At 48.6% G+C, this 16,946-nt stretch overlaps 1 protein-coding gene across 2 annotated transcripts in view; it reads left to right on the forward strand.

Annotated features, from left to right (window-relative positions):
• The window catches only part of DROSHA (drosha ribonuclease III), a 115,740-nt gene extending 110,275 nt beyond the window's left edge, over nucleotides 1-5,465 (forward strand). For both annotated transcript variants that reach the window (XM_036279324.1, XM_036279325.1), the window contains 3 exons: nucleotides 465-557; nucleotides 1,361-1,407; nucleotides 5,061-5,465. In XM_036279324.1, coding sequence (XP_036135217.1) covers nucleotides 465-557; nucleotides 1,361-1,407; nucleotides 5,061-5,191 — 271 coding nt within the window. In that variant the 3' untranslated portion in view covers nucleotides 5,192-5,465. The remainder of the gene's footprint in view (nucleotides 1-464; nucleotides 558-1,360; nucleotides 1,408-5,060) is intronic.
• The last annotated feature ends 11,481 nt before the right edge of the window (nucleotides 5,466-16,946 follow it).

Consider the following 16,946-nt stretch of genomic DNA (forward strand, 5'->3'; position numbering starts at 1 on the left):
TTCAGAAACGGAATATATTTTCTGATGTTTCAGATAAGGTAACAGACATCAGAAAGAACCCATAAAGGAGGTGACACCGTTCAGATATTCATTGTTTTTAGCTGCGGTTAGCACTGGCAAACAATGGACAGATTGAAATGATTCACTTTTCACTGATAAAAGTTTGTGCATTTTTTGATACTTGGAATATACATACTTTGAAATTGCTTAAAATTATTTTACACTCACTATTAGCCTTCAGATACTATTTATAATTTATATTATTTGTACTTTGGGGGAAAATGTGTATAAATCTAGTTTTAGAATGTTTTAAATTTCCTATGTCAAAAGCTTATATATATTTGTCAGGCTTAGCCAATGTAAAACTTATTCCTTTAATTTGCTTATTACTGTTGCCTTCCTCTGCCTAAGCAATGAGTGCACGTTGAATAACACTGTCCCACAATTATGCCCTCCCCTTTCAGGACTCTGCAGACGGTGGGGCCATCCCATGCTAGAACCTACACTGTGGCCGTTTACTTCAAGGGAGAAAGAATCGGCTGTGGGAAGGGACCAAGGTAGGAGAAGACGCTTTCAGTTTCTCCCGTGAACGTCCCGTTGCCTGAGAAGTCCCTGCTTGGTATTTTCAGACTGTGCAGTCTGTCTTTCTGAAATCAGAATCGAGAATGTTTTAGGGTCATAGCGTGAACCCAAGGACAGATGCCCCCAGTCCAGCCCCACTTGAGTGTGCCTTGGACAGTGGGCGTGCCAGTGCCTGCGGCACCTTGGCTGCCTGGAGAAGCCACACTGCCTGGCGCACAGGTGAGGCCGTCCTGGTTCCCCAGCAGAGAACCCGCCACGGCCGCAGGCATTTTAGGAACCGTCCTGTGTGACCGTCATTAGACATTTGATCTCTTCGTGCTACTTGAGCTTTGTGGAAGTGCTAACATCCTCAGGGTGAAAGGAACCGCGGTGTTACCACCTTTCTCTGAACCCTCTAATCTGTGTGTCAAACTGAGAAGTGATTAGAAGTCGGTCTATACATACATTTTTTACTCTTTGCCTCTTTGAGCGCTACACTGAGGATGTTCAAATTTAAGTAGGAAATACTTCAAATGTAGTATAAATGGAAGGCATTTTATTGCAGTATTAAAAGTGTGGAATGAATAACTTAAACAGGCTATGTGCAAATAAATGACATTTCTGCATGTCCTTGTGTATATTCCTATCTGTGCAATTCAGTAGGTGACAGTAGAAGTAATCAGATAAAGTTTTATGCACCAAACATGAAAATCAGCCTGAATAATTTGTAGTCATACCATTTGTTTTTGAAAAAAATTCTTTAACTTAAAGTACACCTCACCTGTATTTTATTTAATAGTATTCAACAAGCAGAAATGGGAGCAGCAATGGACGCACTTGAAAAATGTAAGCCTATCTTTTCTTCTATGATTGTATGTTCATAATGTAATAAGTGTTTTACGGGAGGAAAATGGGAAAAGAGAAAAATGGTAAGCACTGATAAAATGTGATCTTTTCTTCATAATTAGTCTTCACAGAGAGTGCAGTAGGATGTGAGATATGTATAAAACGGGCTTATGATTTTATACAATGTTCCTGAATGCCTTTGATGTTCATTTTCCTTTTTCATAGTCCCACTCAGCCCCAGTAACCATGCGAACAACCTAATGTATTTCTCTCCATGTCGCTCTGAAATCTTATATTGCAGGTTTTTTATTTCTAGATTTTGGCCATTGTTTTCTGCAGCAGGATGAAACTTACACAATTCTGTGCATCTTCCTTCTCTTGCTCGTCTCGGGCAGCCTTGCAAGTCACTGTGGCTCAGTCTGCACTGTCGTTCACGCTGTAAATGTGCTGTAGCTGTTCGGGTTTTTATCATCATCATTAGTATTATTGGTGGACACTTTTTTTTTCTTCACTATCAACAATAAATGTCTATATATTGGTGCTTTTAGTTCTGTGGGAGATTCCCAGAGTGGGTCGGCTGGGTTGAAGAAACTTCAGTGACATAATTGACCATGTAGGGAACTGCTTAGTCTTTTGTAAATTGAAGGTTTAAGTGTAAGAAATTTTTCTTCTGAGGTGTATTGTGCTATTCAGCAGAACCTGTGGGCAGAACCTGGCAAAGCACCTCCACTGTGCTTCGGGTACTAGCCGAGGGTGGGAGAAGCAGAGCGCTGGACGCGAGGAGGCCGGGGTCCGGCCATGGGAGAGGGCCAGCAAGGGCCAGAGGGCCCGCAGCCGGCGCCCCAGCAGACCGCAGGCTCCGGGCCGGGAGGGGCGGGCAGCAGGCCGGGGGCGAGGCTGCGGTTCAGTGTCCATGGCGTCTTCATGGGCCTTTCTGTTGACTCGGTTGGGAAACTTTCTCATCTATTATATTTAAATGCACGATCACATATTGAAATACAAATGAGATTCCATTTTCCACTATAAGATTGTTAAAGTTATTTTTAGAGGGTTTTTTGTTGTTGTTTTGTTTGCTTTCAACGATACAACAGTACTGGAGAGAGAGCCTATTCTGAGACCACCCCACACACGTACTCGTAGGAGTGAATTGTTTCGACGCTGGGAAGCACTTTGGCTGAGAGGATCCAGTCCTTACAGCACTTTACCCTTTGATCCGGAGATTTCATTTCCAGGAGTCAAACTTAAGGAAGTAATCGTACCATCATAATTGTGACAACTTGATTTATAATAGCCAAGAAAGAAATATATAAATCAAACTGCCTGTTTAATAGTAGGGAAATGTTTAATTATGGGATATCCCAGGGGTTGGCAAACATGTCCTGTAAAGGTCCAGATAGGAAGTAGTTAGGCTTTGCAGACCTTGCAGTGTCTGTCGGGGGACTGTTCTCTACTGTTGTAGCCACAGGATGGACAGACTCCCAGTGCGTGGTGTCCGTGTTCCCTGACGCCGTGTCTCCCCAGACGGGGAGGGCTGCCTCTGCCTGTGGGCAGTGGTTCACCAACCCTCCCCTATTCAAACGGTGTAACATTTTGCAGCCATTAAAATAATATAGGGGGTGGGGCCAAACTAGGTTTATGAGACAGAGTTTATTCTTGTATTGTTATTAATTAATTATTGTATTGTTTTCTATACGAACAACTGTAAACCTATTCTTGCTCCACCCTGAGTTTTTTGAAGGCTAATGACATGGGAAAATGTAGAATAAGTGAAAAAACATGTGTCCATAAAACATACCTATAGGGTACTCTCCCAGCGTGAGGGAGGAAGGGGGGCGTGTTCATGGTTTGTGTGTCTGTGTGATACGTACACGTTCAGTGTGCACGTGTGCGCAGTACGCCTGAGCTTCGTGGGAACGGCTCCAAGGCCAGTCTGAAGGCGTCAGCGACCAGATCTGAGTGGGGGGATTTTGTTTTTAATGTAGATTAAGTTTTACAATAGAAGTTACTGAGGAAGTAAGGTTTATTTATAGAAACTTGCTCCACAGCTGGCTTTTTGGGATTTGTTTGATTTATATCTTCAAAAGTACTTATAGTACTTAAAACCTGTGCTTTGGACAATACAGAAGGAATCAGTGAAATGTCGTGTGATGATAAGATTGTTCCTGTTTTATTCCTAAAATGCAGGCGCCACCACATTCCTCTTGCGTTTAAAATCAGTCACTGACTCTCAGGTCATTGGGATGTCGACTGATTCGCCACCTGCCTTTCAGGTGCTTTTCCTACCCCCCGTCCCTGCATCTTCTCTCCTCCAGGGTGAGGATGGGATGCTGTATGCGAGCGGCAGGGGAGGAATTTAGGAACACGGGGTATGTACTATTCTGCTTCAACCTTAGAAAAAACAAAACTACTTTTCCCCAGGCACGCTGTATTCTCCCACATCTCTGATTCTTCGTATTTTTTTTTTTTTAATCCTCACCGGAGGACATTTTTTCCATTTTTTGTTCAGGTAGAGTGGGAGGGAGAGAGAGGAACAGAGAGAGAGAGAGAGAAACATCGATGTGAAAGGAACACATCTAGTGGCTGCCACCCACACAACCAACCAGGGCCGGGGACAAACTGCAACCGAGGTACATGCCCCTAGCGGGAACCGAACCCGGGTCTCTCAGGACCGCAGGCCGATGCTCTAACCGCTGAGCCAAACCGGCCAGGGCTGATTCTTCGTATTTTTAAATACGAAGTGGGACCTTGTATACACCAGTCCCTTCCGCGGCCTGGCAGGGCAGCGTCCTTTTCCTGTGACCGGTGACTCGTGTCGCTCATTCCTGCGTGCCTCCTGTCGGCGTTCGTGCTGAAGTGTGTGTGCTGACGGAGAGGGTGGGGTGGCTCTTTCTCGTCCATGCTTGATCTCTCACTCCATGGCTGCTCTTGTCGGAGACCTCAAATGAATTGTAAAGCTTTAAAATCTTAGTCAAGATTTCGACTGCTTCAACACTCTTGCACAGGGTCAAATGTCAAACTAGATCTGGTTTTAACTATTCCACTGAGTGATGTTCCCTTTGACTGAGTACAGATGCTCCCCTTGAGCTGCTGTTGCCGATGCAGCTTTGGGCTCCTCGTGGTCAACTTGAAAAATAGAATTATCAGAAGTGGTGACTTAGAATGTAGCCTCCTTTGGTCCATCTGATCTTTTTGGCTCTTTTCAGAAACTTTATTTCTTGGTAAATCATGATGTGATGATATCATTTGTTTGAAAGTTTTGGTTTGAGCTTTGCGAAAATATGCAACTCCATTTGCTATAACCTTTACTTTCTTCCTGAAAAATCACTTCTTGCTAAGAGCATTGTGTGAAAACGTCTGGGATCGTTCTGAAACTGCGTGTTTAACACTCTGGTGTGTATTGATGCCTCTTACACTCGAGGTCACATGGCACATGGCGATCTAGAGTCGGGAGTGCCGATCCACACTTCCAGTGTGTTTCGAACAATACGAGAGTAAGGGAATACATGAGCATTGTTTTTTTCTCTTGCCTTACAAAACACAGCTGTTTGTATTTCCTATGAATATGTGTTTGCATGTGTATACCTTCGGTTTGCGCCATTCTTTGCGCTACTGGCTGTCCTTTATTAAGTATACAATGTATCTCCTCGTGCCAGATAACTTTCCCCAGATGGCCCATCAGAAGCGGTTCATTGAACGGAAATACAGACAAGAGTTAAAAGAAATGAGGTGGGAAAGAGAACATCAAGAGAAAGAGCCCGACGAGACTGAAGACGTAAAGAAATGAAGGAGGACACGGGAGTCTGGCGGCTTGACTTGCTTACCACCTGCGACGGTTGCCCATTGAGGTGAACCCTGGTTTTCCTACAGACAACAAGTGAAGTGTGGCGGTTGAAATAAAACCCAAAATCAAATCACTATTGTTGTTTTACTGATCTTATATTATGTTTTTAGCTGCGTAGTCTTTATTACCAGGTATCTGATTTTTCTTCACTTGAGTGGATATGCATATTCCCTTTTATTTTTTTCTTTAAACAATAAAATTTAAACAGTTTATTCTATGTGGAATAGACCCTGGTTTTCTAGCTCTGTCTGAGATTATTACGCCAGACTTTCAGCTGATGAGTGAAAAATTTCTTTACCAGATATTTGGACTACTCTCTTCTAACATACATCCTTTTTGAAATCTCTGATTATTAACTAAATTTTTTTAACTTTATTTGGATGTTTATCAAATTCTCAGCTACAAATATTGACCTTAACCTTCTCTAAGCAGTGAATTCTTTGTAAATGGAATTTCTTTATTTTTTTTTTTATTTTTATTTTTTATCCTCACCCGAGGACATTTTTCCACTTTTTGTTCAGGTAGAGTGGGAGGAGAGACAGGAACAGAGAGAGAGAGAGAGAAACATCGATGTGAAAGGGACACATCGAGTGGTTGCCACCCGCACAACCGACCAGGGTCGGGGACAAACTGCAACCGAGGTACATGCCCTTAGCGGGAACCGAACCCGGGTCTCTCGGGACCGCAGGCCGACGCTCTAACCGCTGAGCCAAACCGGCCAGGGCTGTAAATGGAATTTCTTTACTGGGTAACGAGAGGGGAAAAGTCAAATTTGAGTCACATATGTTCTTTGAATCATTAGAATAGGGGCAAAATCATTATTCTAAACCAGACAACACTTTAAATCAGTATCTCTCACCCTGGGGTCAGTAGACACTTTAAGAAGTTAATCGATGGACTTCAGGGAACTTTCAGAACCTCTGAATTGGTGTGTGTTTGGGTTTGGGGAGGAGTTGGGGGGCGGAAGAGAGGATTCATAGCTCCCATCAGTTCATAGTGGTCCCTGCAGCAAAGAGTTAACATTACATTAAAAGACATGGCATTTAAAAAGATGTTATATTAAATTGAACATCACTGCTTTCTTATTAGTAAAGGCAAACCTTTTTTAAAAAATGTGGTTTCACTTGTTATTTTAGCAAGTACATAGTGAGAATCTGCTGTTTTAGGCACTGGTCCAGGCTGTGGGGCTACCGCAGTGAGCAACACACACACATACACACATGTACACACACATTAGAGGGAAGAGTGAGAGAGAAGACCTCTAATTAGTTAACCAGAAAAGTGTAAGATGTGCCTGTCGGAAAAGGTTGTCCTGCCCCCCTCGCCCCCACAGACAGCAGTACTGGAAGGGAAAGAAGGCCGGATTCAGCAGGTGTTCTTGGAAATGTTGCGAGCAAATGCAAGGGAACATTTGAGCTTGTGTAAGTGAGCATCTCCGTGCATCTTGCACGTGCGTCCGCACAACGCTGAAGCCGCGTGCTGTCCAGGACTTCTGCTGGACTCTGACGTATCTTTGTGTTAGTGTTCTGGCCCGTTTAAGGTTCTCTCTCAGATTAGTGGCTCTTGAAACCTGGAGAAATTAAGTCCACAAGACACTAGAGTCCCTGTTGCATTGAAAGCTGACAAACACCATCAGAGCACACCAGCCCTGCTGGCCCGATAGTAAGTGTAAAGCCAGCAACCAACTTCTGAACTAGCCACGGACACGACTCGGCAGGCCACCGTGACCGACTGCAGCCTCCACCCTGCCTCCTGTCCAGCCCAGCCCCGCCGTCTCTCCTTCCGGTTCTGGTCACTGTGCCAGTGACAGTGTGAAATCCTACCTGATTTCACCTGTGTCACGTGCTGTTCCTGGAGGCTGGAGGTCTCTGGGGAGACATGAAGCGATGGTGCCTCTACAAAGGGCCTTGAAATGCGACTGGGAGGGGAAGGAGGGAGAGGAGGCCAGGCAGGGTCGGCTTCAGAGGAGTTGAGACTTGAGATAACTGCACTGTGAAGATGAGATGGGGCTTATAGGACGGGGAGGACACTTCCTTCCAAGGGAACAGCAGGATTCGGTGGGAAGAATATGGTTCGGAGCCTGCTGTGTCATTCCGTGGGAAATATGAAGGCCTGAATCAAGGCCCTGGGCATGGGGGAGCTGGGGTAGAACTGATCGGAAAAATACACAGGAGGTAGAGGCACAGACATGGAGCAGGGCAAGGTATCTCAACTTGGTGCTATTGGCATTTTGGGCCAAATCGTTGGGGCAGGGGGGACTGTCCTATGCACGTAGGATGTCTAGTTGCATTCCTAGCTTCTACCCATGCAACCAGTAGCGTCCCTTCCCCCAAGCTGTGACAACTGAAAGGACCTCTAGATGTTGCCTAATGTCCCCTAGGGGAAAAAATCACCCCTGCTTGAGAACCCCTAATATAGGACAGCTGTTAAAGTATAACAATCATGAAATTAAAGCAAATCTTACTTAGGAATAAGGGGGTTTGGAGAATATTGTAAGATTGATTAGTATTTGTAGCATTATATCCTGGGCATAAAAGATTAAGAGTCCTTGTCCTCAAGGGGCTTACAGTTTGGAAAAGGCCATCCTTACACCCATGTCCATAAAGTGCCATTTGAAGGATCAGCGGGGGAGTGACTCGTTCCTTCTGAAGGGGGGTAGGGGTCAGAGGAGGCCAAACCTCCCTGCGAGATGGTGTCGACTCTGTTCCTCATGACATAAAGCCCTTTTTTCAGGACAAAAACGATTTCATTTTTTAACCACAATATTATTATGACACCTAACAAAATTATCAAAAACTCCTTAATAACTTCTAATAATCAGGCTATCTTCAAGTGGACTGGTTTTTATGTCTCTTAACTCTATATCTAGACTATTTCTCCGCTCCCCCAGCTGTGCCCTAGATTTCCCAGGTTCTGGACGTGATTCTTGTGGCCTTCGCTTTTCCCCTTTGTCCTCTGTATTAGGTGTGAAGGCTTGACTTTGGGATTAGCTTCAAAATTTGTGGCAAACGTATATTTCAGACTCGTCCCCCCCCCCCCAAACAATGATTTCAGCAGTGCCAGTTCTCAGATTTTTTTGGATAGTTGCGATGGTTAGTTGTGTGTGTCAATGCAGCAAGGCAAGGGATTAGCTAGGTCTGTGGTCCTGCGTTATGCAGCCATAGAAAACAAGTATTCGTGTGCCCTTCCTAAATAATTGCTTCATGTCACTGTCCTGTTTAAAATATTTCATGGGTTCCCCATTGCCTATAGGATAAAGCCCAAATTCCTTATAGCATGAAATTCCCTCGTGACCAGAATTCGTCTCTTCCGCTGGCTCCACACCCTCGCACCTCTGCACAGAACACATTGCAGGTATTTAAACACATTCTCCTTTGTCTCAGTCCAGGACTTTACACTGCCTGAAATAGGCTCCCTCCTTGCTAATTATCTCTCAGGTATGTTTGGGGCCTCAGCTCAGGAATTATCTCCCGCAAGCCTCTCCTTGGACTTAAACTTGGGTTAAATGTACATTGTTGGGCTCGTTCCCGAATCACATTTGCCTCAGTGTATTGTCACTGTCTCTTGACTCGCCCAGCTTCCCCGCATTGGACCACAAGCTCCTGGCGGGCAGGACCATCACTAATCCACCTTTGCACCAGGGGCTCTCCGTGGGCTCCCCATCCCTCTTGGCTGAATAAAAATAACCAGATGGCTGCTTGCCATCTTTCCACAGCCTCAGTGACCTTAAAGCAGAATGACTTGCTCCAAGCAACCTTCCTCGAGGAATTCTGGGGCTACGGTGCAGAGAATGATCCATTGGAGGCCGGAGCGTCTGCACCCTCTCTGTTCTGCACTTGGACTTGGTCAAGAACGAGGTCTTAGAGGGGGACAGCACGAGCCCAGTGGAGTCCAGCAGGGAGCAGAAGCGCTTGTCCTCTCCTGTCTTCCCTGAAGCTGTGGTTCTAAACCTCTCCACGGTAGGGAGCTCACATTAACGGACAAGCAGATAGTAGCTCCAGGAGCTTCATTCTAGATCAGTGGTTCTCAACCTTCCTAATGCCACGACCCTTCAACACAGTTCCTCAGGTTGTCTGTGGGCGTATCTGCACGTGGGCGGACCCGCCTGGAGACGGACCTAGGAGCGGTATCTCGGTTCCTAAGACCATCAGAAATATGTGTTTTCCGATGGTCTTAGGCGACCCCTGTGAAAAGGTCGTTCGACCCCCAAAGGGGTCACGACCCACAGGTTAAGAACTGCTGTGTCTAGGTGATGAGACAACAGTAATCTGAAGGAGGGCTTGGTCATTAGTGTCATCACCAATGAGTGGCTTGAGACAGGCTCTAGTCGCTTGACCCCCTAATCTCCAGCAGCAACTCCCTCTCCACTATTCCTTGCTATGGACAAATGGTCTCTGTTCAGTTCCATATCAAAGTATTATGTAAACACGGCTCTGAGCTGCCACCTCCAAGTAGATGCTGCTTCTATGTAGAAATTCGGGAATTGCTGTCAGCAAATGAGGACAGAAGGCTCAGTCTTCCCACGAGACCACCCCGAGATTCCCCATCATCGCTTTGCACTGCCAGGGGCCCCAGAGACACCCCCAGCGACCCCTGCCGATAACCCAGCCGGGAATGAACGCAGCTGTCCCCTCTGCCTTACCGTTGCTCCCGAGAGTTTTCTTTCGTTTCTGCTGGAGGATCTGTCAGGTTAAGGAAGAAGTTTTAAATGAAGTTTAAGAAGAGAAACACACACACACACAGCCAGCTAATCATTTGTATGCTGGATATTATTAGCCCATCACGATTGGAAACTCAGATAGCACAACCCGTGATGAAAAGGCAGCAAGGCCCTTCGCCGGCGTGACTCGGAAGCTCACCTCCGGTGTTACAGTAGCAGGGGTCTCGAAAGGAGCGGGGGAGAACAGTGGCTGCCCTGACTAGAATCCAACCAGAAAGATCAAGAGAGAGCCCTAATTGCCTTTCTTCCCAGATCAAACAATTGACTTAATCCTCCAGGCCTACACACCGCAATGTGTTTGAGGAGATTCAAATAGGTTCCTGTAGAGGATTAAGGTTTCTCTGCAGATTATACTCGTATGCCCCGTAGTTCATTGCTTGAAGTGTTAAGTAGCTTTGTCCAAATAAGCAGGGCTGGAAGGATTTTTAGACACTTACAAATCACACACTCTTTCTGAAGAACACAAGGGAGGTCTGCCCGCCACCCCTTCCTTTACAAAAATTAATGGTTGAGGCTTGGAAGTGGGGTGAAATTAACCATATTAAAGATTAGTTGGAAATTTCAAGAGCTATCGCAGATAAGAGCAATAAAAGTGTGGGGGTTTATTGTGTTTTGCCTCTCAAAAATCGTTTCACAAGATGCCGCTGAAGAGAAGACATTTTCCAGGGAGCGCGTAGCTGCGGCCGAGGTCCAGGGGCCGTGACATCGACCCTGTGGTGCAGGGTAACCCGGATTATTCTGCTCACTAAGATTTCATTTCTGCTTCAAGGAGCTGGTGGCAACATAAGCTTTCATTGTCTTCAATAACGTATTTCCAGGCAAGGCCACTTGTCGAAAGTCTTCAGTGACATTCTGTCCTTGGTTCCACAGGCGCTCCGTTGTCCTCCCAGGCCCCCCAGGAATTGTTCCTCCTTAATCAAAGAGTCGTCTGTGCCTTTACCCCGGTCACTGGCTGCTCGGAGCTCTGCACACCGCTCGACCTTGGTCCTCCTGGGGCCGTCGCTTTAGCAAAGCCACATTAAGTAGCTTAATTGATGTTGCCGCATTGCACACCACACCTGGCGAATGTAAACTGCAGACCGGATAAGTCCCTGACAGTGACCGGACAAGCTGGGGGTGCAGACCTCCCCCAGGACCGCGCGGTTTGTTCTGTCCTGGCTGACACAGTCACAGTTGCTTCTGAGGCCACTTTTCCAGGACTCGCCTCCATGCAGATGGAGGACAAACCTTCCTCGTGCTTTGATCTCTCATCTCCTCTGGTGCGGGCCTGGCTCCATCCTCCTCGGCCAGGTCTGTCTTCCCCGGGTAAGAAATCCACGGAGACAGCCGCCCTGCCGACACTTCCACACACAGTGAGGTGCTCAGCACCACCCCGCTCCCAGGGTTCTGTGGTCCTGGGAGCGCTCCTGGGCCATTTGTGACCTTCTCCCCCCAGCAGGGGACTTGCTGGTAGACCGACCTCAAGGCAGAGGTAAGCGGTGAGTGTGGGGACGTGAGACTGGCCTGGACGAAGCTGCCTCGCACAGGAAGGGGGAGGAACCACAGGCACAAGGGGCAGGCAGGAGAACAGGGCTGGTGTGGCCTGCCTGTTCGCAGAGGCTGGCGCCACCAGGGTGGTGAGAGGGCTGGGCACCTGAGCAGAGGAGGAACGGAGAGGGTGGGAGTGAGCGCGTGGAGAAATATCCAGCGCAGCTTCGGGGGCACCGAGTGCTGCGTGGTCGGCACCGCAAACTCCCTTCTGTGTCCTGACGCAGCATCGGCACCGCCCGTGGCTTCATCCTAGAAGAGCAGCCGCATGGACAGTGTACGGCCTGGTGACCAGGCTGCCCCGGGGGTGGGGACAGACCCCACGGGCCTCCCCACAGCACAGCACAGCACATCACATCGCCAAGGGGGCTGGGACTGGCTTTCCCACTGCGTCCGTCTCTCTCTCCTCTGGCACAGGTCCTTTGTTGGGTCCTCCTCATCCTGGTCGAGTCCTCCGTGGGCCCCTCTGCCCTCCAGCCCCCAGCGTCAGCCCTCTCCGTGTCCAGGACATCTGTCCCTCAGAGTCCCGCGCAGATGAAGGCCCCGGCGGCAAGGCCGCATCCGCGCTGAGAGGGCCTCCGACGGCCTGGGTTCGAGCAGAGTGGATGCTCTCACCCAGGACTCGGCACACCCTGTGCAACGGGCCAGATATATGAGCTGCAGGCTTTGGGGGCCAGCAGACGACACTGAGAATATCAGGTAGGTGCTTCCGGAGCAAAAAAGAAAACAAGTTTTCTCAAATTGTTTAGTGGTAAATCTGAATCCTCACCTGAGGATATTTTTCCATTCATCTTCAGACAGAGTGGGAGGGAGAGAGAAAGAAACATCGATGTGAGAGAGACACATCAACCAGTTGCCACCCACACGACCCCGACCTGGGCCGGGGACCGAACCACAACACTGAGGTGGAGTCACTGAGATTTGGATTTTGTATGATTTTAACGTGCCACAAAATCTTCTTCTTTTGATCTTTTTTTCAGTTATTTAAAATGGTAAAACCTTCCTCAGCTTGTGGGACATAGAACAACGGGGCGGGGGCTGGGATTGGCCCCGGCTGGACTTTACCGCCCATTTTAGGAAGAATGAAAAGTGTCACTGCAGCCCTGGCCTGTTGCTCAGTGGTTAGAGCATCGGCCTGCGGACCAAAGAGTTGCAGGTTCGATTCTAGTCAGGGGCACGCACCTCGGTTGCGGTTCAGTCCCCGCCTCTGGTCGGGGTCGTGTGGGTGGCAATTGGTTGATGTGTCTCTCTCACATCGATGCTTCTCTCTCTCTCCCTCCCACTCTATCTGAAGATGAATGGAAAAATATCCTCAGGTGAGGATTTAAAAACAAAAAAGAAGAAAGAAAACTGTCACTATAAGCAAAGCTGCATGCAAACCTCGGTTCTTCCCGCAGCTCTGCAGACTTGCTCTGGATGAACACACTCGTCGTCAAAGCCTCCACTCCCAGCTCCGCACCAGTGGTTCATGACAGGGAGGCAAGATGACAGGGTTCCAGAATGTTCTACCTTTCTTCCAGATAGCAGGCCGCGGCCCAGGTGCCTTTGTAACGAATGCCGGCCTACCCTGAAGCACGTGCCCTTTATCTGAAGTCTGTGCCCAGGACCACCGTGGTGACCTGACATTTTTACGGCAACAAATGGTTTTCAAAACTTCTTAACAGACGGTATCTCGTTAGATCTTAACTGGAGAGGTTGGAGGCATAATTATTATCCTCGTTTTAGGACTGGCAAGAGCCTAAGGAAAGCAGGGCTTCAGGACGTTGTGGTGCTAGGAGCAGGCCTGCGGCAGTGGGTCGAGGGGCCCCGGGAGTTGCTGGGAGCTGTGGCTGCAGCTGCGAAGTCGCTGGGGCTTCCGGGAGAGGCGCACAGGCAGCCGAGGAAGCCAGGTAACCCCTAACGTTAGAAGGATTGGTATACCTATGAAGAAGGAAAAACTTCCTCTTTGGATATTTCCAGAAATATGTAGCTTTATTGTAACCTGAAAGCATATCTTAAGGAGGCTCCAGATGCTAATTAAATCAAAAGATGAAAAAAAAAGACCTGAAGGTAATCATTTTTACTTCCAAAAACAGTCCCAGGACACTTCTAAGGCCAGTACCGAGAATGCACGCCTGGTCAGCACCGTCGATGTTCCCATCTTAAAGCCAGCAGCAAAGCGAACGTGAAGGAAGTCACAGAGCACAGGCTGACCCTGAAGGAGAGCGTGGACAGCGACACAAAGGCGGCAAGGATAACGCTCTCTCTCAGATCTGCACGAGATCACAGAGGCTGCCACTTGAATGAGCCGCAGCAGGTTAGTGGCCAGGCCTGCTGCTACCTGGCTTCCTTCTGCGGAGAGGTCAGGGAGGCAGGGACAGCCTGCTGCTGTCTGCTTCTATCCCGGCCACACGGTGACATCACACGAGCCCAAGTCCTTTGAACACTGCCCTCAGGAAGTGTCACTTGGTGACAAACTGATGCACTGAAGGGTAGTGGTTAAGAGGGAGAGCTCCAGAGTCCACCAACCTGGGCTCACATTCCAAGTCCTCCTCTTCCTGGCCTTGGGGAGGCTGCCTTGGCTCAGTTCGTGGACTGTAAGGAAGGACAATACAGCAGCTACTGCAGCAGCTTGTGGGGAGCACTAAGTGAGATACGGCAGTAAAATGCCCGGCACGTAGCAGGTGCGCAGTAACGGCGCGGTTATGGGTGTTATTGATTAAGCCCAGTAGCAACCCTGAAATGGTGAATGCCTCTGGAGAGGCAGCTCAGCGGCAGAAGTGTTGGGCCGGGATTCAGAAGACTCGGGTTGCACGTCAAATTCTGACCCTTGGGGAGAGGTTAAGTCGTCTGAGAGAAGCCATTCTCACAGCCTGAGTTGTCGCATCTCAGAAACAGAGATACAGTTTTACAAGGTCATTGGGAGGATTAAGTAAGGTGGTGTGAGATTACTTGATATATTGTATTATTGTATCAGTGCTCACAGCAACATCTCTAAACATGGCGATATATACATATTGATATGTATACCGCATCTCGTTTGATAAAAGATTTGAGGCACTCTTCACACCTCAAGCAAAGCTCAATGAAAGAAAAGAACCCACCCCATAGATAAAAAGAATGCACACAAAATAATGGGCTATAAACATGATGTAACAATGAGGACCAGGGGATAGGTAAAGGTAGGAACAAGAAATCCAGGAGAAACACACATTCAAAATTGTGGGTCAGAAGATTTGTCTGCTGTTTAAATTGATTATCTAATTTAGCTCTTACTTTTCTTGAGAGTCACAGGAAAAACAGAGAGATGTGATTTTTTTTTTTTTTTAATTCTTATTGGGAAAAAATGCACTTCTATCTTGCCCTCCCCTCTTCTCTTGTCCTCTCCTTCCTTCTCCCCCCCAACCCCTCCGTACTTCAAGAGAAATATCAGTTTGCAACCCTTACTACAGCTTTGCCAAGGTAAGTAGTTGAAGAAATCAAGGTTCAGAGAGGTTGCTTAGCTTGCCTGAGATCACACAGCTAATAGAAGGCCAGGCTGGGGTTCAGATTCAAGTCCAGAGTCACCAAAGCCCTTGCTCCTGAGTACAGCTTCAGCGAGCCTTCCTGAGCTGCAGCAGCTGGGGAGGCTGTTTCCTCCAGAGTCAGCCAGGGGCTGTCCTGGGCCCCCGACTCTCTGCCCAACGTGTGATTCGGCGGAAAATCACTTTTCCAGGATGAGGAGAAGTAAGCCTCTCATTGGCTCAGTGCCAGGCAAGGAGAACCAGCCTCCAAGGAGGGCGTCGTCTGGGGACACGCTAAGGAGGGCAGCCGGCCGTCCTCGGGCTCATAAACAGACTCAGCAGACGGCCCTTGCAGGGGGGTCCTCGGCCAGCACCTGCGGAAGGCGCAGCAGGCTCTGCCAGGGGCGCTCTGACCCAGGGAGCTCGCAGCCCGGGGCGGGGCAGTGAGCACATCGGTCAGTGGGAATGAAGGGGCGAGACCAGACGACGAAATGCTCTGCCACCCGCCAGCCGGCCTTTCTTCAGGCCCAGGGACTCAGACCACACTCCGTCCGCACTGGCCGGAATTCCCAGCCCTCGTCACTAAGTGAGGTTCAAGTTGACTGTGCCGTCTATCGTCCCTGCTGGCCTTTTAAATAGATGCATCAAGCCCCGGGTTGAGGAGCTCCTGCAGGAGCCATCGCATGGACACCTGGTCTGCGGAGCCTCGGCGAGGCCAGCGCGTGAGTGACGCCCGCAGTCCCAGCAGCCCCGTCTCTCCGGGGGCTGTAGGTTCGTTAGCATGCGTCCCAAAATGCGCTTCACGGCAGGTTCATCAGAGGGGCACAGTGACTGGAGCGCCGTGTCTGCGAGCGATGTTCCTGCAGCCAACTGGCACCTGGTCTCATAGGCCTGGGCCTCTAGCAGCGGTTCTCAACCTGGGGGTCGCGACCCCTTTGGGGTCCAACGACCCTTTCACAGGGGTTGCCTAAGACCATCGGAAAACGCATATTTTCAATGGTTCTAGGAACCGAGACCCCGCTCCTCTGTCCGTCTCCTGGTGGGTCTGCCCCATGCAGATATGCCCACACACAACCTGAGGAGCTGTGTTAAAGGGTCGCGGCGCTAGGAAGGTTGAGAACCACTGCCCTAGTGTCTCCTGACCAAGGCCAAGGGCTTGGCGCCTACAGTGCAGCTCAGGGGAGGCAACCCTGCAGAGGCTAAGGCCGCTCGGTTAGTTCTGTGCCCTCTGCTATGGGGTTGGATCAAAGGAAAGACTGTTTGTGGCAGGGGTCCCGTGCATGACAGCTTCCATGTAACCGTCCGTCGACATCACTTTTCTAAACCTGAGGTTTCGATAAAAATTGAACAGTTGACAGCTAGGTGTTATGTTTCTGGACAGTATGTCAGTTGAGGTTAGAACAATGTCCTTTGGTAATAATAAACATGGAAATTTGGTACTATTCTGTGAAATGTGTGTAGGCAAAATATGCTCTCCAGTTGGATTGGTAGCCACTCAACCAGATGCAGAAAACGAGAGTTGTTCTGGGGAAATTGCTCCGGGGCTTTTCTGGGACTTGAAGAAAAGACCAATGAAGTCCTGAGAACTGGACCGGGGCAGCGTGTGAACAGCGCCGGGCCTGTACACGCTGGAGCGGGTGCTACTGGTTCCCCTCGATGACCATGTGAAACCTGGATGATGTGCCCACAGATGACACGTTTCAGTCGAAGCAACGTTCTGATGAAACTGCCAGGACGCATTAATTGAAAGATGCACTTGTTTCAGTTTCTAAACAAATGTGTGTTTAATGAGACACAAACCAATTACATCGTGGGAGACGTCTGCCAAAGACGATCTTGGTCGGGCCTCTAATTGATTGACCGGAGGCCCCCTGGATCAGAAGGTTTGCTTGTTACCAGATGTCATTTGGAGGAAGTCGGGCCATAAATCCCTGTCTGTGGGGACGGCTCATCCAACGTTGGTCATGGT

This window comes from Molossus molossus, unplaced genomic scaffold (genome assembly GCF_014108415.1).
Source record: "Molossus molossus isolate mMolMol1 unplaced genomic scaffold, mMolMol1.p scaffold_m16_p_3, whole genome shotgun sequence".
Classification (NCBI taxonomy): domain Eukaryota; kingdom Metazoa; phylum Chordata; class Mammalia; order Chiroptera; family Molossidae; genus Molossus; species Molossus molossus.